This window comes from Moschus berezovskii, chromosome 24 (genome assembly GCF_049115385.1).
Source record: "Moschus berezovskii isolate FMDL1 chromosome 24, NW_MosBer_1.0, whole genome shotgun sequence".
Lineage (NCBI taxonomy): Eukaryota > Metazoa > Chordata > Mammalia > Artiodactyla > Moschidae > Moschus > Moschus berezovskii.
Genome location: NC_142483.1, coordinates 49,344,517 through 49,369,469, shown reverse-complemented (window position 1 = coordinate 49,369,469; position 24,953 = coordinate 49,344,517). Strand labels below are relative to the sequence as shown.

The 24,953-nt window shown below is 45.4% G+C and overlaps 1 protein-coding gene across 1 annotated transcript in view; it reads right to left on the bottom strand.

Moving 5' to 3' along the window:
* Positions 1-24,953, bottom strand: part of SCN10A (sodium voltage-gated channel alpha subunit 10) — a 111,535-nt gene that overhangs the window by 34,548 nt on the left and 52,034 nt on the right. The window contains exons 8-15 of the mRNA XM_088831687.1: positions 24,638-24,701; positions 20,201-20,342; positions 19,855-20,052; positions 18,978-19,148; positions 14,545-14,838; positions 11,819-11,927; positions 6,331-6,569; positions 3,008-3,181 (exon numbers count right to left, since the gene is read on the bottom strand). Coding sequence (XP_088687813.1) covers positions 3,008-3,181; positions 6,331-6,569; positions 11,819-11,927; positions 14,545-14,838; positions 18,978-19,148; positions 19,855-20,052; positions 20,201-20,342; positions 24,638-24,701 — 1,391 coding nt within the window. The remainder of the gene's footprint in view (positions 1-3,007; positions 3,182-6,330; positions 6,570-11,818; positions 11,928-14,544; positions 14,839-18,977; positions 19,149-19,854; positions 20,053-20,200; positions 20,343-24,637; positions 24,702-24,953) is intronic.

The following is a 24,953-nucleotide window of genomic DNA, read 5'->3' as shown; positions in this document are numbered from 1 at the left end:
CTTGCACCCTACAACTGCAGAAGACACTCTTTTCAAGCACATAAGGAATATTTTCATGGTACTGAGCCAAAAGGAGATTATTAATAAATTTCAAAGCATTGAAATCATACAATGTATGTTCTCTGAGCACAATACAATCAAGCTGGAACCCCACAGCATAAAGAAATACCACATACATTCAAAATTAAGAACCATGCTTCTAATTAACCTTTGAATTACAGAATAAATCAAATTTGAAATTAGGCAATATTTCAAACCAAAAACATGGAAAATTCTACCTACTAAAGCAGTTTTGAGAAGGAAATTGAAGTTTTCGATGAATAGATTGGAAAAGAAAAAAGGTTGAAAATTCTGTTTAAGAAGTTAGAGAAATAAAATATGTAGAACAGAGGATGCAATTATGCAGGGTTAATTGAAATAGAAAACATCAATGAAGCAGAGAGGATCAACAAGCTGAAAGTTGGTTCTTTGAAAAGACTAATAAAATTGATGATCTCTGGCAAGACTAATAAAAAAGATAAGAGAAAGCACAAATCACTATTTTTAAAGAAAGAAAAAGATAACAAATACACATGATATGGAACATTAAAAGATAACAGCATAGCATACACAACTTTATGTCAATAAACTTGAAAATTCAGGTAAGAAGGGAAAATTTTTAGAAAAAACATAACAAAACCAGTTGGAGAAACAGAAAATCTGACTAGTTTCACAGACATTAAGAAAATTAAATCAGTAATGGAAAATCTTGACTTCCAGATGGCTTCATTATTGAATTCTACTATACATATAAAAAACAAATAATTCCAATCTTACCCAAAGATTGGGTGTAGAAAGAGAGGAATATTCCTCACCTCTTTTTATGATGATTAGAATAACCTTGATATCCTAATCTTTATTTTTATGGAGATTAGGATAACCTTGAAGCTCCAGTACTTTGGCTACGTGATGTGAAGAGCCAACTCATTAGAAAAGACCCTGATGCTGGGAAAGATTGAAGGCAGGAGAAGGGGATGACAGAGGATGAGATGGTTGGATGGCATCACCGACTCAACGGACATGAGTTTGAGCAGGCTCCGGGAGATGGAGAAGGACAGAGAAGCCTGGCGTGCTGCAGTCCATGGGGTCGCAGAGTCGGACACGACTGAGCTACTGAACAACAAGGATAACCTTGATACCTAGATACTGAAATCCAGCAAGGATGATCAAAGTAAAGAAAATTACAGGCCAAATAGTACTCATCAATACTGATGCAAATTTTAAAAAAAATTATTAGCGACCTGAATTTTCCAATGTATATATAAAAAAATATCAGGATCAAGTTGGGTTTGTCCCAGGAATGCAAGGTTGATTTAACATTAGAAAATCAATTAGTATAATTCACCACTTTAACAGATTAGTGAAAATCATGTGATTATCTTAATCATGCAGAACAACTGTCTGATAAAATTAAACATCCAGTCATGATTAATATTCTTAACAAAAGAGAGCCTCCTAAACTGACAAAAAAAAAATCTGCCACAAATATCAGACATGCTGAAATACTGAAAGCATTTTCTTTGAGATCAGGAAAACAACAAGAATGTCTGCTATTAACACTTCTTTTCAACAGTGTACTGGATGTCCTAACCAGCACAGTAATGTAATAAAAAGAACCAAATGGCATAAAGATTAGAAAAGAAACAAAGCTCATCATTTGCATATGATATGATTGTGTTAACAAATTTAAAAGACTGCATAGATAAATCATGAGAATTAATAAGAGAGCTTTCTGATACAAAAATATTAAATAGCAAAATATTAGCAAAAAAAACTGGAAAAGAACATTTAAAAAGAGATTTCACTTGAAATAGCATAATGAAGTAGGGAATATCTAGGAATATATCTAACAAAAAATATGCAGGAAGTCCCTCATGGAGAAATTATGAAACTATTGAAAGGTTAAAATAAATGGATTGTGTGCCATTTTCATGGATAAGAAGACTACATAATGTAAAGGTTACATTTTTTTCCCAAACTGATCTAGGTATTATTACAATCCCAAAAGAAAAAAACAACAATAATTTGGTGTGTATGTAGGTGTGTAACTCTGGCAAGTTGATTCTAAAACGAGTATGAAGTCCAGGGGCCATGGTAGCCTTTTTCTGGCACTTAGCGCAGCTTGTGGGACTTTAGTTCCTGGAGCAGGAATTGAACTCTGGCCCCCAGCAGTGAAAGGGCAGAATCCTAATCACTGGATCATCAGGGAATTCCTGGGGCCACAAAATTCTTGAAGAAATAAAACAAGGTGAGTGACTTGCCTTACGGACACAGATGCCGTGGGGACATCTCTTTTGTTAAGAATAGGGGAACCCTTCAGTAGAGGGCGTCCCAGGGCTGAGCTGGGAGAAGAGCCTGGACAAGAGACTAGTAGGAGGTGGTTTTTGAGGTGGGTGAGAAGTTGGGGCGGTGATTTGGGGACCCAGGGAAGATGACCTCCTTGAGAAGAGTGGTGGTGGGGGGGACTCAAGTTGGGCAGCCTGGCTTCGAAATGCGCATGTGAGGCTCACTCAGCAGCGGGGAGACCGGGTCATCACTTGACCAGTCTGTCTCAGTTTTCCTCATCTCTCTGTGGGGATAGTAAAAGCAACTCTTTCCGGGTGATGCAGGCCTAAAATGAGGCGAGTTATGTCGAGGCTTTGGCTTTGTGCTTCATGTATTGCCAGGGCTCAGGGAACTGTAGCTGCTGTGATTATCATCTACTGCATTTGATAAGAGAATGATGGGGTGCTGTGCATTCCCCTCTTGGGGCAGATGAGGGGGCCCAGGAGAGGGAAGCCTCGCCCCCATCTGAGTAAGTGGAAAGCACCAAGTCTCCCAGGAGGCACACCCTGCATCCTCCCACAGGGACGGAAGAGGAAGAGGAAGCTGGCAGGTGGAGTCCCCAAAGGACAGGAGCTATTTCCAGCAGAGAACCTCCCTGGATGTCAGGGCAAGGGTTCCGCAAATCGCCAAGAGAGCACATTACCAGGCGGAAGGTCCGCAGCACCGTCAGGCTCCCCTTCCGGGCCGCGCCCAGCTCTATCAGGCTCACGGTGACAATGATGCAGTCAAATATGTTCCACTTCTTCTGGAAGTAATAGTATGGGTCCAAGGCTATGATTTTGAAGACCATTTCAGCAGTAAAAAACACGGTAAATACCTGCAGACAGAAACAGGGATTCATCTCAGCGGCGTCTGTGAGGTTGTGGGCAATGGCAAACAGGGCAGGGGAGAAATGTCTTGTTTATAGAGTGGCAAATCCCTTTACTTCATTTTTATTCACTTTCTATATCATCTGCGGACTCCTAAAGGATGAGGGATGGGCACACTCAGTGAGGCAGCATAGAGCAAGCCGTGGACCAGTGCTCAGGTAGTGTGCATGAGTGTTTCCAGGCTTCAGTGTTTCCATTTGAATGGAGTTGGACACAGAGTAAGTGGATAATCATTAGGACAATAATTATTATATAATTAAGTAAATAAGAAGTCAATTTGGTTCAGTTGTTTAAAAGCAGGGATTGTGGGGCAACCCAGGCCCAGATAAAAACACCAACTCAGCCATTGCTAGCTTCTATGAGCTTGGACATCCTCTATACTTCATTTTCCTCATCTGTATGATGGGCTTTGGGCTTCCCTGGTGGCTCACTGGCCTGTCAATGCAGAAGATCTGGGTTCGACCCCTGGGTCGGGAAGATCCCCTGGAGAAGGGAATGGCAAACCACTCCAGTGTCCTTGCCTGGGAAATCCCACGGACAGAGGAGCCTGGCGGGCTACAGTCCATGGGGTCACAAAGAGTCAGAGAGGACTGAGTGACCGAGCAGCAAGAACAGTGTGATGGGCTTAAGTGAGATAACGCATATGCAGCTCTTAGCAAAGGTCCCAGCAGATGGCTCTTCCTTAATCAATAACAGCTATTAGCAGGAACAATAACAATACATTGTCTCTGAGATTCTTTCAGCTCCGAGTATCTTTAATGGTCGTAGGCAGGACAGAACTATGATGCTGAGAGAGGTTAGGGCCAGGCTCAGGTCACACAACAGCCAGCAGGGAAAGGAGGAGACAGGTAAGGAAGAAGCCAAAGACCAGGGCCAGGAGCTTTTTTCATCTGCTCTCGTCAGAGCTTCTTGCCAGCCTGGCAAACAGAGGCAGTTACATCCTTTTTACAGGGAAGGAAATGACTGAGAGTTTAAGGGACTTTCCTGATGCTGTAAGACTACACCTGGGAGATGCAAAGAGCATCTCTGAGTGTCCTTTGTAGGCAAGTCAGTGTGGTGTGGTGTGGTGTGTTGGGGGTGAGGTCCTGCGCCCCAGAGAGACCTTGGTCACCTCTGGCTCCACTTTCCCCATCTGTGTTACCCTGGCAAGATGCTTAACCTTTTTAAGTCCTAATGCTCTCTTCTGGGCCGTGAGATGGTGATACCCTCATGGCACTGTTGGAACGCTGAGATAACATTTATAAAGCACCTGACTTACAGGAAGCACCACACAGTGCCTGCCTTGCTTTCTTTTTGAAAAACGACACTGGGCTCTGTCACAGCAGTAAAGGCCTTTGGTCTTCCTTGCCTCAGCTTCTCCAATTGTAAAATCAGGTGTGGGCTCAGAGATCTCTTCCACAGGACCCTTGGGGTCTATGATGACTCTTGGCAATAAGCTCTCCCTTCTCTTTCCCTTTCCCCTTTCCAGATCATTAAATAGAATATGTCTTCTTAGCCTGCGTTCTGGGGCTTTTCAGGTAGTTCAGCTGGAAGAATCGGCCTGCAACACAGGAGACTCTAGTTCTGTTCCTGGGTTGGGAACATGCCCTGAGGGAGGGCATGGCAACTCACTCCAGTATTCTAGCCTGGTGGGCTACAGTCCATGGGGCCGCAAAGAGTCGGACATGATGGAGTGACTAAGCATAGCATAGCACAGCACAGTGCAGCACAGTCCAGCAGCTTACTTGCTGCTGGAACGTAAGGCATGCTGGCTCCAGTGTCCCAGAACCGACTGGCCTCCTTTTCACACCTGTGAATTCTGGGGAAAGGCGAGATTTCTAGAGAAGTCACATTTCCTCTGGGATACCTCCATCTACCTGTCTGCAGTCTGCAAGGAGCTAGAAGATCTGTATGGCCCTGGTGGACCTAGTGAGCCACCCAGTGGAGTGGACACTGGGGGGAATGGAGGCAGGACCCCGACCTCTCAGCTTCTGCTGTTCTCGTGTGCAAGTGTGTGCACACACACACAGGCACACACTCCCTGTCATTGCTCTGGTGCAATTCTCATATACTCACATACACACACATACACTCACATGCACAGTTGCTCCCTCACACACACACACAGACACGAGCAGTCCTGTAAAGGGGATTAGCACTCAAGAGTTGAGAAGTGTGAGCTTCACAGCCAGCTGGCCTGGATTCAAATCTGGATGCTACCACTTGCTCACCTCTAGGACCTTGGGCAAATTATTTAACTTCCCGCACCTTGGTTCTTCCATCTGTGAAAGGGCATAATAACAGCACCTACTATATCGGGTTTTGGGAAAATAAAATGAGATAACCCATGAGAGGCATCTGAGGTTATGTGGGGTCTGAAGTAGGTGGTCAAATAAAGTTGGCTATTATTACTGTGGGGACACAGGCTGAGGACAGTTCTCCTCTGAGTCTGATACTTTACTCAGCATGTAGGGAAATCTGGTACAGATTTTATCTTGTTAAAAGAAAATAATACTAAAAAGTTACGGAGGAAAATTTAAAGGAGAGTCCTGTCTAAACCAGATTAAAAAAGTTCAGACTCCCTGATGCTTACGTGATGACTGCAACCACAGTCCCATGTTCCCTCCCTCCCGTCCCCTTTTGGGTCTTGAAGGACAGAACTTAAAAACCACAGCCACTGTTTTTTGCAGTCACAAAAGCCATAGAATTAGAAGGAAAATTGCAAGTCCATAGGCTGTCTCTAGATGGGAAAGTGGCATTTATCGTCGTCGTTTCAAGGTAGAGGCAACTGCAATTCCAAGAATTCAGTGGGGGGAGGTAGTGGGTTTCCTAAGTTCTGTAAAGGGGGAAGGGGGAGCTGCTGCCCCTAGGTCAGGGCTCTCTCAGTCCACCTCCCTGGGTTTGTTTATCTGAAAGCAATTCCCACCAAGTCTGGTCCTCCAGACTTGACTTTCTGTGCTCAGTGTCCACGCATCTCCCTCTTTGTTCCCTTGCTTGCAGCCAGCTAGATCAACACTCCAGTGATGGAGGGCATGCCGCCACCCTACCCAGAGCCACCCCACCCAGAGCCACCCCAGCCCTGACAGCGCGGGCAGCGGCTGCCAGGGCACTCACTCACAATGTTGCCGATCTGGAGCATGGCTTCGAAGCCAGGGCTCATGCCATAGTGCTCCATGGCCATGAAGACAGTGTTCACCACGATGCACAGGGTGATGGTGAGCTCTGCAAAGGGGTCCATCACAATTGCGAAGAGAAACGTCTTGAGCTTCACCCATGTGGGGCAGCAATCCCAGATAAGATACTTCTGAGCCAAGCTGGTCAAGCAGGGTGGGCACCTCTGTTTAGACTCCTCGAGTTCTGCATCACAGGGATGGGCAGTGACAACTATCAGCCAGGCGTGGACTCAGAACCCCACCCCATGGCCAGCCCCCAGACCTTGTAGTTACCAATAACTGCCACCTCCCACCTCCACGTCAGCACTCACCCTCTTTCGCTCTGATTACCGTTTCCTGTCGCCTAGCAAGGACACCCCAACCTCTGTCCCCATTAGGTCCTTCAAACCATGGACTGTACACTTTTTAACCGCTTTGCTTCATAGAGGTCATGTCTTTGCTTCTCAACTTACCCAGATCAGATTTCATGTCTACCCCTCCTTATACTCCCTTGCAACCCTGTGTTCCCTTGCCAACTCTTCCTCCATTGTACTTTCCTGGCAAAACCCCAACTCTGAACAAACCCAACATGCAGACAACTCTGTACCTGCACCCAACCTACTGAACTGGGTTAGAAAAAAATAAAAACAAAACTATGCTGACTGCTCCTAGCTTCTCATCACCCAGAAATCCTGCCGTGTTTCTCCATTTAAGTCCTTCAGTCTTCCAGACCTGCATTTCTCACTACCTCCCCTCTCCTCCAACTGTAGGTAGAATGGGCCTCCCTCCTCCTCTCTAATTCTCACTCTCTGCTGATGAGTAATTATTAAATAATTATCCATGAGGAAAGATAACATGAGAGTGCATACACACTGTTGTTACTGGAATAGGTGCACATTTTCCAAAACACAAACACAGGTATGCAAAAAATGTGACTCCAGGTTTTTTTTCCTCCTGTAACTGAATTCAATTTATGCGTCAAGTCCCCAACTAGGGGACTTCATTTTGGTTAAATCAAAGTCTGTTACTGCTCATTATCTGATGTTGTGTCTGAGTTCTGGGGATCTCAAGGTTGGTGGAGGGTTGAGTTGGTCCTTAGTCATTGCCAAGTGTATTTCACATGAGTCATCAATGTTCCCATCTGGCAGCTGGTGGGAGAGCCATGGAGATGGCTGTTCCCTGTTAAACTCTCACTCATCTCCTTCTGTAGCCTTCAGTGGGAACAAAGGGATCATCCAAATACTCTCCTGTAATGCCAGGGCCACAGGGCAGCCTGTGAGGCTGCCTCAGGCCCTCTCTATGCAGATATGTTACTGGCCCATTCTACCCTACAGTTATGCTGTGCCAGGTATGCAAGTCTCTCTCTAAGGCTTGATACCTCTGGCTTCACCTAGAAAGTAAGGCACTGATCAACTCCGTTTTCAAGTCCTTCAGATTTCTTTCCTTCTTTTTTGGGTGTCTATCATCGACCATGTCCTCCCCTGCAGTGAGAATTCAGCCCAGGACTGGATGGAGAGCCAGGGCCCCTTCTCAAGGACACACCAACACCCAAGCTCCCTTCTACCTCCTCCAGCATAGGACATTTAAAAATTGTCCAGAGGGGATAAATAACTGGATATGACTAAGGCCATGCTTTCCACACCCTGAGGCAAAACAAAGGCTGGGTAAGAAGACAGGTCTTATACTCAGGGTAAGAAAGATACAGCCACGCTCCTTGGGAACTCAAGTGCCAGGTGGCCACTCTCTTCCTCCACCTCTTGGTTTGCTGTCAGCAATTAGAACTTGGATCCATCCTTGGGGAGACTGAGGGGATTCCTACCTGATTGACGCAACCCTGAATTAATAAGGATTTAGTAAAGCTGAACAATTAATTTACTGAAATTGCCTTCTAACACTCAGCATGAGCCTGAGACAGAAATTAAGTTATAAGATGTAAAAGTTACAGCCATGAAATATACAGGAACAATTTTTCCATGTTTGAAAACTAAAGACTGTTAAATTTCTTGCAAACCTGAGTGGTAGCTTGAAATTCTCCAGTGCGTGCTAGATCACTTTTTTTCCCCACACTGCATGGTATGTGGAAATTCCCCAACCAAGAATTAAACCCATGCCCCTCCTTCCCATGCAGTGGCAGAGTGGAGTCTCAGCCACTGGACCACCAGGGAAGTTCTGCATCACTTTTTAAAATGTAAGTTTGTGAATACATACGAAGCAGATAAAGAACAATATTGAATAGGAACCTGGAATGTTAGATTCATAAATCAAGGTTTATTGGACGTGGTCAAATAGGAGATGACAAGATTGAACATTGGCATCTTAGCAATCAGTGAACTAAAATGGATGGGAATGGAAGAATTTAATTCAGATGACCATTCTATCTACTACTGTGGGCAAGAATCCCTTAGAAGAAATGGAGCAGCCCTCATAGTCGACAAAAGAATCCAAAACACAGTACTCAGGTGCCACCCCAAAAATGACAGAATGATCTTATTCTGAGGCAAACATTCAACATCGCAATAATCCAAGTTGATAACCCAAACACTGATGCCAAAGAAGCTGAAGTTGACCAGTTTTATGAAGACCTTGCTGGTGATGGACAGGGAGGCCTGGCATGCTGTGATTCATGGGGTCGCAAAGAGTCGGTCACGACTGAGCAACTGAACCGACCGACCGGCCAACAACATCTTCTAGAACTAACACCAAAAAAAGATGTCCTTTTCAACACAGGGGATTAAAATGCAAAAATAGGAAGTCAAGAGCTGCCCAGAAAAACAGGCAAGTGTGGCCTTGAAGTACAAAATGAAGCAGGGCAAAGGCTAACAGAGTTTTGTCAAGAGAACATGCTAGTCATAGCAAACATCCTTCCCAACAACCCAAGAAACGACTCTACAGGTGGACATCACCAGATGGTCAACCAAAATCAAATTGATTGCATTCTTTGCAGGTGAAGACAGAGAAGCTCTATTTGATACCTGGAGCTGACTGTGGCTCAAATCATGAGCTCCTTATTGCAAAATTCAAGTTTAAGTTGAAGAAAGTACAGAAAGTCACCAGGCCATTCAGGTATGACCTAAATCAAGTCCCTTATAATTATACAGTGAAGGTGGCAAATAGATTCAAGGGATTAGATCTGGTAGACAGAGTGTCTGAATAACTATGGATGGAGGTTCATAACATTGTACAAGAGGCAGTGGCCAAAACCATCCCAAAGAAAATGAAAGGCAACAAGGTAAAGTGGTTGTCTAAAGAGGCTTTACAAATAGCTGAGGGGAGAAGGGACATGAAAGGCAAAGGAGAAATGCAAAGACATACCCAATTGAAAGCAGAGTTCCAGAGAATAGCAAGGAGAGATAAGAAGGCCTTCTTAAATAAGCAATGCAAAGAAATAGAGGAAAACAACAGAATGGGAAAGACTAGAGATCTTGTCAAGAAAACTGGAGATATCAAGGGAACATTTCATGCAAGAAAGGGTACAATAAAGGACAGAAATGGTAAGGACCTAACAGAAGCAGAAGAGGTTAAGAAGAGATTGCAAGAATACACAGAAGAACTATACCAAAAAGGTCTTAAGACCCGGATAACCATGATGGTGTGGTCACTCACCTAGAGCTGGACACCCTGGAGTGTGAAGTTAAGTGGGCCTTAGGAAGCGTTACTACGAACAAAGCTAGTGGAGGTGATGGAATTCCCATTAAGCTATTTAAAATCCTAAAAGATGATGCTGTTAAAATGTTGCGCTCAATATGGCAGCAACTTTGGAAAACTCAACAGTGGCCCCAGGATGGGAAAAGGTCACTTTTCATTCCAATCCCAAAGAAAGGCAATGCCAAAGAATGTTCCAACTACCATACAACTGCACTCACTTCACGAAATGCTAGCAAGGTTATGCTCAGAATCCTTCAAGTTAGGCTTTACATGAACCAAGAACTTCCAGATGTGCAAGCTGGGTTTAGAAAAGTCAGAGGAACCAGAGATCAAATCGTCAATATTTGCTGGATCATGGAGAAAGCAAGAGAATTCTAGAAAAGCATGTAGTTCTGCTTCGTTGACTATGCTAAAGTCTTTGACTATATGGATAACAAATTGTAGAAAATTCTTAAAGAGATGGAATACCAGACCATCTTACTTGTCTCCTGGGAAACCTGTATGTGGGTCAAGAAAAGTGACAGCTAGAACCGGGCATGGAACAACTCACTGGTTCCAAATTGGGAAAGGAGTACATTGAGGCTTATTTAACTTACATGTAGAGTATATCATGCAAAATGCTGGGCTGGATGAATCACAAACTGGAATCAAGATTGTTGGGAAAAATATCAACAACCTCAGATATGCAGATGATACCAATGTAATGGCAGAAAGTTTACAGGAACTAATGAGCCTCTTGATGAAAGTGAAAGAGGAGGGTGAAAAAGCTGGCTTAAAACTCAACATTGAGAAAACTAAGATCATGGCATCCAGTCCCATCACTTCATGGGAAATAGATGGGGGAAAAATGGAAACAGTGACAGACTGTTTTCTTGGGTTCCAAAATCACTGCAGATGGTGACTGCAACCATGAAATTAAAAGATGCTTGCTCCTTGGAAGAAAAGCTGTGACAAAACTATACAGCATATTAAAAAGCAGAGACATCACTTTGCCGACAAAGGGCCATATAGTCAAAGCTATGGTTTCTCCAGTAATCACGTACAGATGTGAGAGTTGGACTATGAAGACTCAGCACCAAAGAATTGATGCTTATGAAGTGTGGTGCTGGAGAAGACTCTTCAGAGTCCCTTGGACAGCAAGATCAAAGCAGTCAATCCTAAAGGAAGTCAACCCTGAATATTCATTGGAATAAGTGATGCTGAAGCTGAAGCTCCAATAATTTGGCCACCTGATGTGAACAGCTGACTCACAGGGAAAGACCCGGTTGCTTGGAAAAATTGAAGGCAGAAGGAGAAGGGTGTGGCAGAGGATGAAATGGTTAAATAGCATCACAAACTCAACAGACATGAATTTGAGCAAACTCCAGGAAATAGTGGAGGACAGAGGAGCCTGGCATCTTGCATTCCATGGGGTTGCAAAGAGTCAAACACAACTTAGCAACTGAACAACAACAAGATAAAGCAGATTTTAATTTGAATGAGAAAGGAACTAGAGAATTTCATTCACAGGATTCTATTATTTTTGAAAATTTATCCACATTTAAAAAACCACATTGATAGGCTGATTCATGTTGCTGTACGGAAGAAACCAACACAACATTGTAAAGCAATTATCCTCCAATTAAAAATAAATTTGAAGAAAGAACACTGAGAAAGGGTAATGGAACAAGAGCATAAAAAGAGTGACATTTATGATCCAAGGACACAGAGATGAGTGCCCTTCGACACAAGTTTGGGGCATCCCATCTTCTGCATATAAGAGGCCTTATCATGGCATACTGAAAAGAACTTCCAACGAGCAATACTTACCCTCGAGGACAGAAGTCATGATACTGACAACACTCATTGCCCTTTGGACTCGGAAAGGTTCATTCAAGTAGTCTGCTGTTAGGAAAGTCTTCTGTCCTGCATCAAATGCCTGCTGGGATAGAAACAGAGTCAGGACACTCTCCAAATCGAAGTCTTCCGTGGCAAAGACTGATCACTCAGCCTCTTATTGGCCTATCTTAGGTGGTTGCAAGCTACCTAGTGAAGCTATGATCCTCTACAGTCATGCTTGGAGTAAAGGGTCTGCTGCATGAACTTGGGATAAGAGCTCAGGCATGAAGAATAGGACACAGAGCTGGGATCCAACCAGAGCCTGGGTTCATAGTTGATAGATGACCTGGGCTCATCTGAGGCTTTGCTGACTCTTGTTCTAGGATAGGTACGTGAGCACCAGAGCAGAGATAGAGCTGCCTCAAGGGTCTCTGAGGTATTTACCAAAGGGAGGTGGCAAATGCAGGTGCATCGGGCCAGGCAGTCATTATTGGACTTCTGCTGGGATGTGCATGTGACATTGACACAGAACTCCTACACCACAATAGGCCTCCTAAGAGGCCCATATCTCTCCCCAATACATGACCTGGTTCCAATTCTACATGGTCTCTTTCTGAAGGAATGCTTATGTGTCTTGATTGTCCAGTTCTTAGTTTCTGACACAATCCTTTTGATTCTTCCCTCTCTGGACCTTTATTGGAAGTTCTGTCTGGGTTCTGTGCCAGGCCCCTAACTCTAGTCACACACATATCGTGGATGTGAGGAGTCCCAGGTTCATAGACGCTGACCCAGCACTGCACAAACCATCTAGAATACACATTCAACAAGTGTCTACTGAGCACCTGCTGGAGGTGAAGCTCATAGTAAGAACTTCATACATACAAAGAAAGTTTGGAAAGTTCTCAACTGTGAGGACTCAACAAAAGGTTCTAGCATCTACTGCTGTTATTGATCAGACATATATATAAATGAAAGGGCTCTGTGATTCCACTTAACCCTCTAGCCATTTAGAAACCTTTTAATAAGGTTTTTACAAGAGAAAATATGGAGGCTTGAAGAATTTAAGGGACTTGCTAATGGTGACGCAGTTGGTAAATGGCACAACTGTGAATTAAGTTCGGGTCCACGTGATGTGGAAGGGCTTAAGGAGCTCATCGTGCACTAGCTGATAATTTCACTAAAATGAATCAAAGCTAGAATACCTAGGAAAGTGGTAATTCACAGAACGACAACAAGGTTTCTTGAATGAGGCATTTTCCAGAGTGTTAAAGTACCTCCTGCAGCCTGGTGTTGACCTGAGGGCTCTGGGTTGGCAATTCTCGGTTGATCTTCGGAAGACCTACCCTCCACCATCTCTGCCCTGCTCCATACTTGGGGAGGGTGACCTGGGCAAACTGAATCACCCTCACCCTCTGGTTCTGGTCAGGTCTGGCCAGTGGGAGGCACAGATAGGAGATCAGAGGCTGAGAGGAGGGAGGAGTCACTATCTGCCAGCTGGCTACTTCTCTGCTGGGCTGTTGCTGGGCCGCCTTCTGTTAGGCCGCCTCTCACATAAAGTGGCAGCGCTTGCCGGGCTCTGGTTCCCCTCCTCATTCCTGCAGCCTAGGTGGGTTACAGCTTCCCACTGTGGCCAGTCTCTCAGTGCTTCACTGCCCCTTCTTTGTTCTCGAGTCCAGAGCACACCTCTTAAATACTTCCGTAAACTCCAGTTGCTCACTGCAGCTGCTCATCTGTTTCTTACTGGGACTCTGAATCCCATACATCCAGTCAGGGATAGAGCTAAGGTAGCTCTGTGAGACTTAGCCAAGTCACTAGAGCCATATAATGGTCAGCTCAGAAGTCTGTGTGCAAACCACTCTGTGTCTTGGACTGGCCAGAGGGCAAAAGAAAAACAGAGAAGCGACAGTATTGAAGCTGGAGGGAGAGTTTAATTAAATCATAGCTCCAATCTGATGAGGAATCTCTGATTTGCCATTATACTCTGTGATTAGTCTATTAAGAGTGTCAGCCAGTTAGTCACTGTTGCCTAATTTGTGCATTTTGGCAAGTTCTTTCTTCTCCAAGTCAAGATAGGGATACTCTTGCTTCTGCTAAGATCTGTCCAGGGCACCTCCCAGGATTTCTCTGAGTCTTAATTGTCAAGCCCAAGATAGTTTGCACAGAGTTATAGGCAAGAAGAGAAGAACATTTCTTTTTTTTTTTTTCATACTCATCCAGGGAGCAAACAGGCCTATCTCTAAAGCAGTGATAGGGAAGAGGGACAGAGAAACTCCAGCGGGGAAAGAAATCAGAGCAGTTGGAAAATAGTTTGTATCACTTGTTGTTGTTGTTTAGTCACTAAGTCATGTCTGACTCTTTTGCAACCCCATGGACTGTAGCCCACCAGGCTCCTCATCCATGTGATTTCCCAGGCAAGAATACTGGAGTTGCCATTTCCTTCTCCAGGGGAATCTTCATAAACCCAGGGATCAAGCCGGGCTCTCTTGCATTGCAGGCAGATTCTTTACAGAGTAAACCAGAAGACAGGTTTGATTTCAGGTAAATCCAATTGCTCCCACTGGGTCTCACCTCTCCTGCCTGTAGAATGAGGGTAGCTGGGAGGAGTTGGGCAGAGCGATGTCTAAATGATCCTTCCATGGGTAACACACAAGGTTTTTTGGTCTGAGGCCTCTAGCTGCAGAGCAGCCCCAGAGAGGATGGAGCATTCACAAACTCACCGAGACTTCCATGACTCCAGGGGCAAGTTCTCCAGTGGTCATTTTGGGAGCTCCATCTTCTCCACGCCCTGAGCCACAGTTGAGGGTTTGACGCAATGGACTCCTAGGGAGGGGGCCTTGCTGGCCTGCACCCCTAAGCATCAGCAGAGAGCCATGACGGCTTTCATGGTCTCCAGGAAAGGCTCCATCATCTGTGACCCCATCAGGGAATGAGATGTCTCGGCCAGGGGCCTGGAAATGGAACACACTGCCATGGCTAGCCCGGCGTCTCCCAGCAGTAAGGCCTAGGAAAGACTGGGCATTGCCCCAAAAAAGCAGGAAATAAGGTAGCCTGGAAGATCATCCTTCAGGCAAATCTGGAACTTAACACTTCCCTCCACCCACTCCCACTTTCCTGCCCTCAGCCTCATGACCCTCCTATGGAAAATTAAAGACACAGATCTATGGGGTGCTCTAGGTGTACACAGAGAGAGAAGAGAGGAAAAGAATATTCTTAACTCAGTCTGGGAAAAGGCCAACACTGAAAAGAGACTACAAGGTGCTCAAGATCAGCAAATAGGTCATCATGGCCAAGGATATGTCCGAGGACAAACTCGTCATCCAGGTGGGTCAGTTGTTTGCCAATCTTCGGCCATGGGGCTGGACAAAGGTATCTTAAGTTCCCTGCTTCAATGCAAAGTTGTGACCTCAGGAGACAGTTATGTACACCAGTACAGGAACAAGCTTGGTAAAGGGTTGTTGAATGAATGAGCACTCTTCATTTTCTCAAAATTAGGTCCGACAATTCATTAGATCCAGCCTATATGGGTGTGAGAGTTTGTGTTGCAAAGGAAGAGACAAGAGCTTTGTAATATAATGAGCTTCCAGGATCCCTCGAGGCAAGCATTGAACAGTCAACAATGGGGAGACTGAAGAGAGCGTTGCAATCTAATTTCCTGGAAGAATAGTGCCATTCCTTCAAATCAATAAACATTTCCCATCAAAATCTTTCTCCAAGGGAATTGTGTGGTGTACCATTGCCAGAGGAAAGGAGCTAATTCATAGGCCTCGAGCCCCTGGAGGGTTAGTATGCTGGGTTGGCTGGTTCCCACAACCATGAACCTGACCAGACAACTTAGCAGTTCTGTCCTCAGCTCATAGAAAGTGCTTCTTTCTTTTTTTAAATTAATTTTTATTGAAGTATAGTTGCTTTACAATGTTGTGTTCATTTCTACTATACAGCAAAGTGAATCAACTGTGAAAGAAAAAGTGTTAGTCATCAGTTGCATCCAACACTTTCCATGGACTGTAGCCTGCCAGACTCCTCTGTCCATGGGATTCTCCAGGCAAGAATACTGGAGTGGGTTGCCATTCCCTTGTCCAGGGGATCTTCCCAACCCAGAGATTGAACCTAGGTCTCCTACATCACAGGCGGATTCTTTACTTTCTGAGTCACCAGGGTTAACTATACATATACATGCATCTCCTCTCTCTTGGATTTCCGTCCCATTTAGGTCACCACAGAGCCTTGAGGAGAGTTCCCAGTGCTACATAGGTTCTCATTAGTTATCTATTTTATACATAGTAGTGTATATGTCTGGAGAAGGCAATGGCAAGACACTCCAGTACTCTTGCCTAGAAAATCCCATGGATGGAGGAGCCTGGTAGGCTGCAGTCCGTGGGGTCGCTAAGGGTCAGACACAACTGAGCGACTTCACTTTCACTTTTCACTTTCACACATTGGAGAAGGAAATGGCAACCCACTCCAGTGTTTTTGCCTGGAGAATCCCAGGGATGGGGGAGCCTGGTGGGCTTCTGTCTATGGGGTCACACAGAGTCGGACACAACTGAAGTGACTTAGCAGCAGCAGCAGTGCATATGTCAATCCCAATCTCCCAGCTCCCCCCACCACCCTTCTGAATTGGTTTGTTCTCTACGTCTGTATCCCTATTTCTGCTTTGTAAATAAGATCACCCATAACATTTTTCTAGATTCCACATATATGCATTAATATCCAATATTTGCTTTTCTCTTCATAGAAAGTGTTTCTAAAATCTAAACTTTGACTTCCTATCAAACTAAGATCATATTGCTGAATTTCCCCTCCCTTACTTAATTTCTTTTACTTACTAAATTATTAAAGTTGGGACACTTTGTCAGTTAAAACCCTCTTGACCTATACCCATCTCCCTCAGAATTGAAGTTTGCTTTCTTGATGATTTGGAGCCTAGTCCTGCGCAGCAATCTTCATTGTAATTCAGTATTAAAAACACAGCACTCTTTGTCTAGAATATATGTCCAAGGACTGTGAACTCATAAAATCCTCGAATCCTTCCCACTTTTGAAGCAAAGGAGCAAAATTGGCAAGTCCTTATTAAAGATGGGACAACTGAGACATATGTACTTGGGCACTAAGCAAAAATTTTGGTCCTGTATTTATCAAGCAGTGTCTCCTTGGCCACAGCCTAATATTTCAGAATTAACCTATCTGGCAAATGGTGGACAATGGCCTCTGAATCTAAGTATTGGACTTGCCTTAAAATCATTCAAGCAGATCAGCTGGTCTCCCGTGTGTTCCCTGAAAGCCCTGCTGCATCCCTCTGATAAGTGCTACCCCCAGTCTCCCTCTCATTACTGCTGATCAGGAAACGGCTTTTTATTAAAACTGCCTATGGTCTATTGACTATAATAACGCACCTGGGGAAGAAGGAAGGGAATGCCTTAACAAACGGAAACTCCAATTGGTTAGCACTGAGGAAGTACCCAAACAATGTCCCCCGTCCTTAGAACAAATGTGGCCTTTCTGCCTGGAAAACATTCTTTCTCAAGCCCTCCCAGTCCTTAGTCGCTGGAGGATGTACTATTTACTAAGAACTTCAATTATCCCCTCCTTCATGAAACCTTTCCTGATACACTCTCACCCTCATAAGAATAGATGTTCCTGCTCCCATTCCCCAAACAACATCTATCTGTCCCTAATATAGTATTCAACACATAGCTGCTTTTATATCTGCCTCCTCCACCCAAATGGAAGTTCTTGGAAAATGGGCCATGTTTTAGTCAACTCTTTATACAGAGCACCTAGTGTTGTTGAATTAGAAAGGGATGTTTCCTCTTTTGCCCTTTGAAGGTAAATCTAGCTGGAGAGACAAGCACACACATACACCAGACAATTATTGGACATCCAAGTGCTAATCTATGTGGAGTTGACTGAATGGGAGAAATTAAAGCCCAATTCAGAGTGTCACTGATGTGTCCACAGAAGCTGTGATTTATCCTGCCCTGAGGCTGTCAGAGCTCCGGTCAAATCCCAGTTTGAAACCCCTTCTGAATTGTGCCCTGTTCACGCCAGGTGTTGCTCAAAAGAGGCAGAGCAGACTCTCATAAATGCTGGTGTGTGGGTGTCACCGAGGCCAGAGTGCATGGGAGTGTGTCTGTGTATGGACATGCACACACAAGTCTGGGGGTTGTAGAGATCCTATTCCAAAAAGTGACACATCTTTCAGAGGCGCAAAAGGAAAAGAGATCAAGAGGGAAGTGAGATCCAGCAGCTCTGAAAAATAACCATGTCAAGCCCCTTTCGCATACTGCTAGTGTGGGACCTACTCTACCACAAAGGGGCTATTATCTCTCAGGCCTGGTGAAAGGGTACATTTGGGGTACACAAGACTTTCAAGGGAGAGGGAGCTGGTGGGAGGAAACCTGGTGAGGACTGGGAATCTTGGGGTGGGAGGTAGCAGGTTATGACGAGAGGGAAAATTGCTACTGGGTCTGAAATGAGATCCTGAAGGTATTCCCAGGCTGGATTGTTACCACGAGACAGGTGCCAGGATCTCCTGGGCCAACAGTAGGTGAGAACTTGAGCTGGAGGAGCTGAGGCATGAGGTTAGAAAGAAGCTTTTAAATGATTTCAGCACCACGAACAAGGACCCCTCTCCTGCGCCAGAACTGCAGATGAGAGTGTCAGAAGGAAGCTGACCCTTGACGCCCAACAAGTTCACAGACACCTCGTGGTCAGCATGTTCAAACCACCTGCCCTATCTATAATCCAGAGTTCTTCCTCTGGTGTGCCTCTCTTAGAATCACCACCCACTTAAGTGGCCAACCTGGAAACCTGGGAGTCATTGTGGGCTTCTCCCTTCTTTTGCAGCGTTCCACAGCCCTAGTCTTGTTGATTCCCTCGAGCTCCCACAAAGTCTTTATAATCCACACTTTTCCCGTCCATAATGTCCCTGCCCTAGGTTAGGCCGCTGTTGGCAGTCGGGGGGGATGGGGGTGGATTATCAAAACATCTTCCTAGGCTCTGTGCCTCTAGTTCTCTCTCTGCTACCAACCTCTTTGGTACACTTCAGTGTACAAAACTGGGACAATACACTTCAGTGTATTGTCCATGGTATTGTCCATGGAAGCTGCAGAGGTGGGTTATCTTTAAGGCACAAGCCTGAGCCTCTTACCATTCGGTGCTGGTTGTAAGACTCAGACCGGAGTGACCTGTTGTCGTCTGCGGAGCCCTCTGACACCCTTGACTTCATTCTGTGTTTTCTTTCACTGGCAGTTTTGGAGGCCAAGGGGGAACCATTGTGAGACTGGAGAGAGGCTGTGTCAACCCCCAGAGCTGCCAGCACCTGAGGGGAGAGAATAGCGGCTATAGCCAACAGTATCTGGATGTGCTCAGCATAAATGCATGTCCCCCAGACACTGGGTGAGGGCCTCTCAACCAGAGGAGGTCTGATTCAGGACCTGAGTAGTGGCTGGACTGAGACACAGCAGGAAGAGCCACCTCTAGGTCACCTCCCTCATTCATACCCTGCAGTAAACTCTGTTGATGCCCTGCCCAGGTTTCTCTTACCAGGTCAGTACACTCACCGTCAGCTGCCTGAATGTTAGTAAACATTACCAATGTTAGTAACCCATTAGTAAATGGGTTACAGCTGCAGGATTCTGCAGAAAATTTCCTTTGTACCTTTGGCTTGAGCAAGCATGGAGGTACAAAGAGCCAGTCCTCTTGCCTCCAGGTAGGGCTACCTCTGTGGAACAAGTCATGCCCTGGAGCTCCCTATGGGATCAGGTCAAAGTAGTCTCTAGCTGAGGCCACTTTCCTTATTTAATTCTTCCCTTGTTCCATCCTGCTGCCTTTGATCTCCTCCTAAGAGCACAGTGAATCACTTGCACAGGCTCTTCATTTGGGTTCTTTTTTTGAGAAAATTGAGATAAGATGAATCTTGCTATGGTTCCCTAAAATGACAGCCTTAATGTAAGAGACTGGTCCAGATGTCTGCCCAACTGCGAACAGCCTACAACAGACTTCGCAAAAGTCCAGGCCTCACTGACCTCCTGCTCTGTCCGGAGCATCTCAAGGGCCTCCTGGAACTTCTTCTCCTTGGCTTCAATTTCATCAATGGTTGCCTGGTTCTGCTCTTCATATGCCATGGTGACCACAGCCAAGATCAAATTGACAAGGTAGAAAGACCCCAGGAAGATAACAAGCACGAAAAAAATCATATAGATTTTCCCAGAAGCCCTCAGGGTCTGCAGATTCAAGAGAAAAAAAAAGAGAAATATGTACCCAGATAACATGACCCCCTGACGCAGTCAGAGTCCTCCAGGAAAAAACATAGCCATGCAACAAATGCTCCAAACTCCAACCGAGTGTGTACGGAGACATGCAGATCAATACCTGCTGGTAGAGGCGTTCCCAGGAATCCTGTGTCATGAGGCGAAACAGTGAGAGAAAAGCCCAAGCGAAGGAATCAAAGCTGGTATAGTTAAAATCTGGGTTGTCAGATGTCTTAAGGCAGAAATAACCTTCAGGGCAGTGGCTGCGACAAGAACAGAGCAGGCTGTCAATCACACAGACTTCTGCTTATTGGGGCCAAGACAGTCCAGGGCTGCCAGGAGACCTGAGGGTTTGAAGTCAAAGACTGGAGTTCAAGGCCTAGCCTTATTCTCATTAGCTGAGTGACCTTGGACATTTAGCCTCTTTAGGCCTCAGTTTCTTTTGCCCATTAAGTGGGATAATAATGTTAGGAAACCACTTACCAAAACCGCCCACCGTGGTCAGACGCAAAAATAACCTCTTACATGAGTTAGGACAAGAAGTCCCACTAAGGAACCTACAAACTGCCGCCAAAACCAACTGGAAGAATTCAGGAGGGACCAAAAGGAGGGAGCAGACACCAGCCCCTAATAATCCTGCAAACCTCCCAGAAACCCTTGTGCTGGAATCCATCTTGATTGAGAGATGCGTGCGCCACCAGGAAGGGCCCTGAGGCGGACCAAATATGAGCATGAGCAAAATGATTGGCCAGAGGAAACCTGGAAAACCAGCATGACCTGCATAAACCCTGAGACTGGGAGCCATAGGGAGAGCACCCATTTACGAAAAAAAAAAAAAAAATGCTGTGCTCAAGCACTCGTTTAAAAAAAAATCTTTCGTCAGTATGTGTGTGTCTCCTCAGACAATTCATTTCTGAGTGTTAGACAAGAGTCCACTTTTCTGGCCCTAGTAGGGGATTCCGCCCCCCGTCTCCACGTACCACCCCCCCGCCCCCCTCCTTCCCAAAACACACAGCCGGGCCCTGCCCCAGTAACATAATACCTTCAGTTCAGAGTTTCATGCAGAGAGAAATGGCCTGGAGAAGACTAGCTGGCCCAGACAAGACCTCATAAGTTTTTTGCAAATTTACACTGCAAGAGAGACCGTCAGTAAAACCTGAGTCAGTTGGCATCACCTGCAGAGTTGTCTTTCAAAGGAGGACACACATTATCCAAGTTCGCTGACCAATTAGATGTAACAATAAAGACGCCACTTCCCAATAACTGAGCCTCTCCCTCTCCTAAGTGTTTCACAAATGCTATAATTTAATCATCTCAATAATCCTTTAAAAAAAAAAAACAGATGCAGAAGCTGGGGTTCAGAGAGAAGTCAGTAGTCTAAAACCACACAGATGCCAATGGATTTATTTCAAAGGAGAAATAAAATTGTCGAGTAGCTTATGAAGACTGACCTATGAAGAAAGGCCAAACTGAAGATGACTGCTTGGTGAGTCCTGGGGTGGGGAAGGCTCCACGTCCCTCTTTCTCATCATAAGGAGCTAAGTTGATGTCGGGAAGCATCTCTAAGCTCAAGGCATGTGAGTGATCCTTTCCACCTATGTGGGATGGCCTGGCTGAGGAGACAGTAATGCTTTTTTTCACAGTTAGGGATTCTACTTTAGGATTCCTCCACCAACACCAACCTCTGAGGAATCTTCTTACTCCAGACATTCATGCAGACACACAGGCAGGAATCCATACAATTGATTGGGGCCTGACAACTTGATTGTAACCCAATCCCAACTATGGTTGGAGATTTGCAAGTTCCCAGGCTCTGTAGACCCACATATAAAGACAGTCTCTTGGTTTCACTCTCCCAAGGAGCTAGTTAACCCATTACCTATAGGTTTGCTAGTTAACACTAAGGGCAGCCTATCTCTGTCCCCTGTAGAACCCCACTATAGCTGCTATGCATCAACAGCTAATTGCTCAAGAGAATTAAATGAGACTGTGGTACAAAGGCTCTTGCAAGGTGCCTTCAGCATAGTAAATATTATATGTAAAATGCAGAATTAAAATTCTTGCTGTTTTTAACCAGAAGTTACCAAAAACATGGACTAGAAAAATATATGTGAAAGAATGCTGAAAATCATCAAGTATTTCCTGGTACTTGTTTTCCACCTTGAGACCTCAGACTTTCTCCCTGCAGTGCCATTGGTCAGTGTGGGCTTTTGCTCAGGTCTCTGACTTCTCTATGGCTCAGCACAGAACCCAGGTTTGGTGTTCACAGCATGCCCACCAAGGTTCTCTCTGCCCGTCACCTAAGCTGGCCTCTACTTGACATCCCAGCCCTTTCTCAGCCCTTTCCACTCCTTCCTGCCTGGCCAGGACCTACTCATCAGGATAGTTGGTCTCTCTCAGAGTCAGAGGGGGGCCCCATGGGCAGACCTCACAGTCAGTATATGGGTTACTGTGGAATCATCCTCGTGAGAAATGTCATTATCCAGATGGGAAAAGGACATTGACAGATCCTTGGTTTCAATTAAGTCAGAGGCAAATGAAAACTGACATCAGAACAACCCTCTTCCTGAGCTCAAGAACCAAATGCCAAGTGCATTTATGAAGAAAGAGGCCAGGGGGCCTGTGTTGCTCAAATTCTTCTGTTAGTCCCACCCCCAGCTCTTGATGAGATTGTTTTCTTAGGGAACTGATGAAGGCTGAATTTCAGCATGCCCCACCCTGTGCTACTTATGCAATATAGGGCTGTTAGCCATTCAGGGAGGGGCCTGTGTGGGCCCGGGGTTCCAGACACCCCTGCCATGGAGATGGGCAGGGATGAGCCTTTCTCATCTGTTGCCTAATCTCTTTCTATTCATACCTGCTCCTGCAAAGCAGCAGGCAGACCTGGAGTCCCACGTGCCTTTGCTTTGTCTCACATTCTATTCTGCCACCTGGAATGGTACCATCCAAACCATCTCTTGTTCATCCAACCTGGAGACATCCTGTTTGCCCTTCAACCTCACCACCTCTGGGAAACCTTCCTTCACATCCTCCCTGCCTCACACCATCACCTCGCTATGTTTTCCCAGCCCAGGGAGCCTCTAGGACAGCACTGGTTCTCCACAGCACAGAATCTTTTTGTGTATGCACTAGAGCTCGCAAACTGGCAGATTGCTGGCTGAATTTGCATTGCTAAAATATTGTGTTTGGCCCACAATATGTAGATATTTTTTTGAATTTGTAGTCAATGTTTATAGTTAAGAGAGTTTACATAAAAATCGAAATTTCCTGTCTCTTTTAAAAACCTGGATCATCTGGAAGCAGTAGATCCATATTTCCACATGATAACCAAAAGCTGAATTGGGAAGTGGCTACCACTTTGGCTGGAACATGAACTCTCATGGCCTGGGTACCCACCCAGCCCATTCCTCACATTCTAGACACATGTTGTTATGTGTCTGGCCCCTGTAAGAATTTGAAATTGCAAAGTCTGAGACATGTGTCTCTTCCTCCACTGTGTGAGGATAATGAAACCCATGTGACGGAGTTGTGACAACTAAATGAAGAGCATTTGACACAAAACATATTTAATAAATATTACTTCCTTTCTTGGGCAGATTGTTTGCAAAAATGACCACAATTATTCCCTTTCCTGTCTCCATACCCCTTTCAATATGATGTTGCAAGTTTTCCCATCAAGAGGTGAGTCTGTTCCCCCATTTCTTGGATCTGGATTCATTTGTGCCTTGCAACTTGAGTCAACAGGATGAGGCAGAAATGACATTATGCCAGTTCTAAGCCTAGGCCTCAAGAGACCTTGCACATTTCCATTCTTTCTCTTGGAATCCTGCCTCCAACAGGAGAATAAGTCTGGGCTAGTTTGCTGGAGCGGAGAAGGAATAGCAAGCCACTCCAGTACTCTTGCCTAGAAAATCCCATGGATGGAGGAGCCTGGTGGGCTGCAGTCCATGGGGTCGCTAGGGGTCGGACACGACTGAGCGACTTCACTTTCACACATTGGAGAAGGAAATGGCAACCCACTCCAGTGTTCTTGCCTGGAGAATCCCAGGGACAGGGGAGCCTGGTGGACTTCCATCTATGGGGTCACACAGAGTCGGACACGACTGAAGTGACTTAGCAGCAGCAGCAGTAGCAGTTTGCTGGAGACGGGGGGGAGGGTGAGAAACCACGTGGAACAGAGACAAGGCATCCCAGCTGAGGCCATCCTGGATCAGCTGGACCCCTGCTAATCTGTCCACTGTCTGCAGATGCATGAATGAGTCCAGTCAATGTCAGAGGAACACCAGGCTGATCTCAGCCCAAGGTGCAGATGCACAGAATACTGAGCTAAATAAATGGCTGGTGTTTTAAGTCACAAAAATCTTGGGGATGTTTGTTTTATAACTAGAGCTTACTCATACACTCTCTTCCCATGAGCCTGGGATGGCAGAGGACATGGCTTATTAATTTTCACATTTTCCTCAGGACTTTCAACCTACGCTTCACCCAGAAAGAACTGATGACAAAAAGGAGAAAGGGCTGCTGGGCACTGGCGTTTTGTTATGGCTTGAACACTCACCCTGCATCAGATCCATTGCCACAGAGTAAGGGATCAGAAGTGCCTTCTTTGTTGGTATAGTAATCTGCAAAATAAAGGAAGAAGCAGAAGTCTCACATATGGTTCTCAACCCTCAACTCAAGCCTTGAGTGGTGAAAGCAGCACCTGCTGAGACTTCTGCTGAGCAAAGAGAGTATACTTGACTATGTGCCCTTCGTGGGTATGCTGGGAGCTGGGAAGGGGAAATGTGTCATCTGGGAAGAGAGAAGCTAAGCTGTGGCCTCAACCTTGAGCATCCTCCAGCAGAGGCAGAATGACTTGCCTCTGGACTGATAGC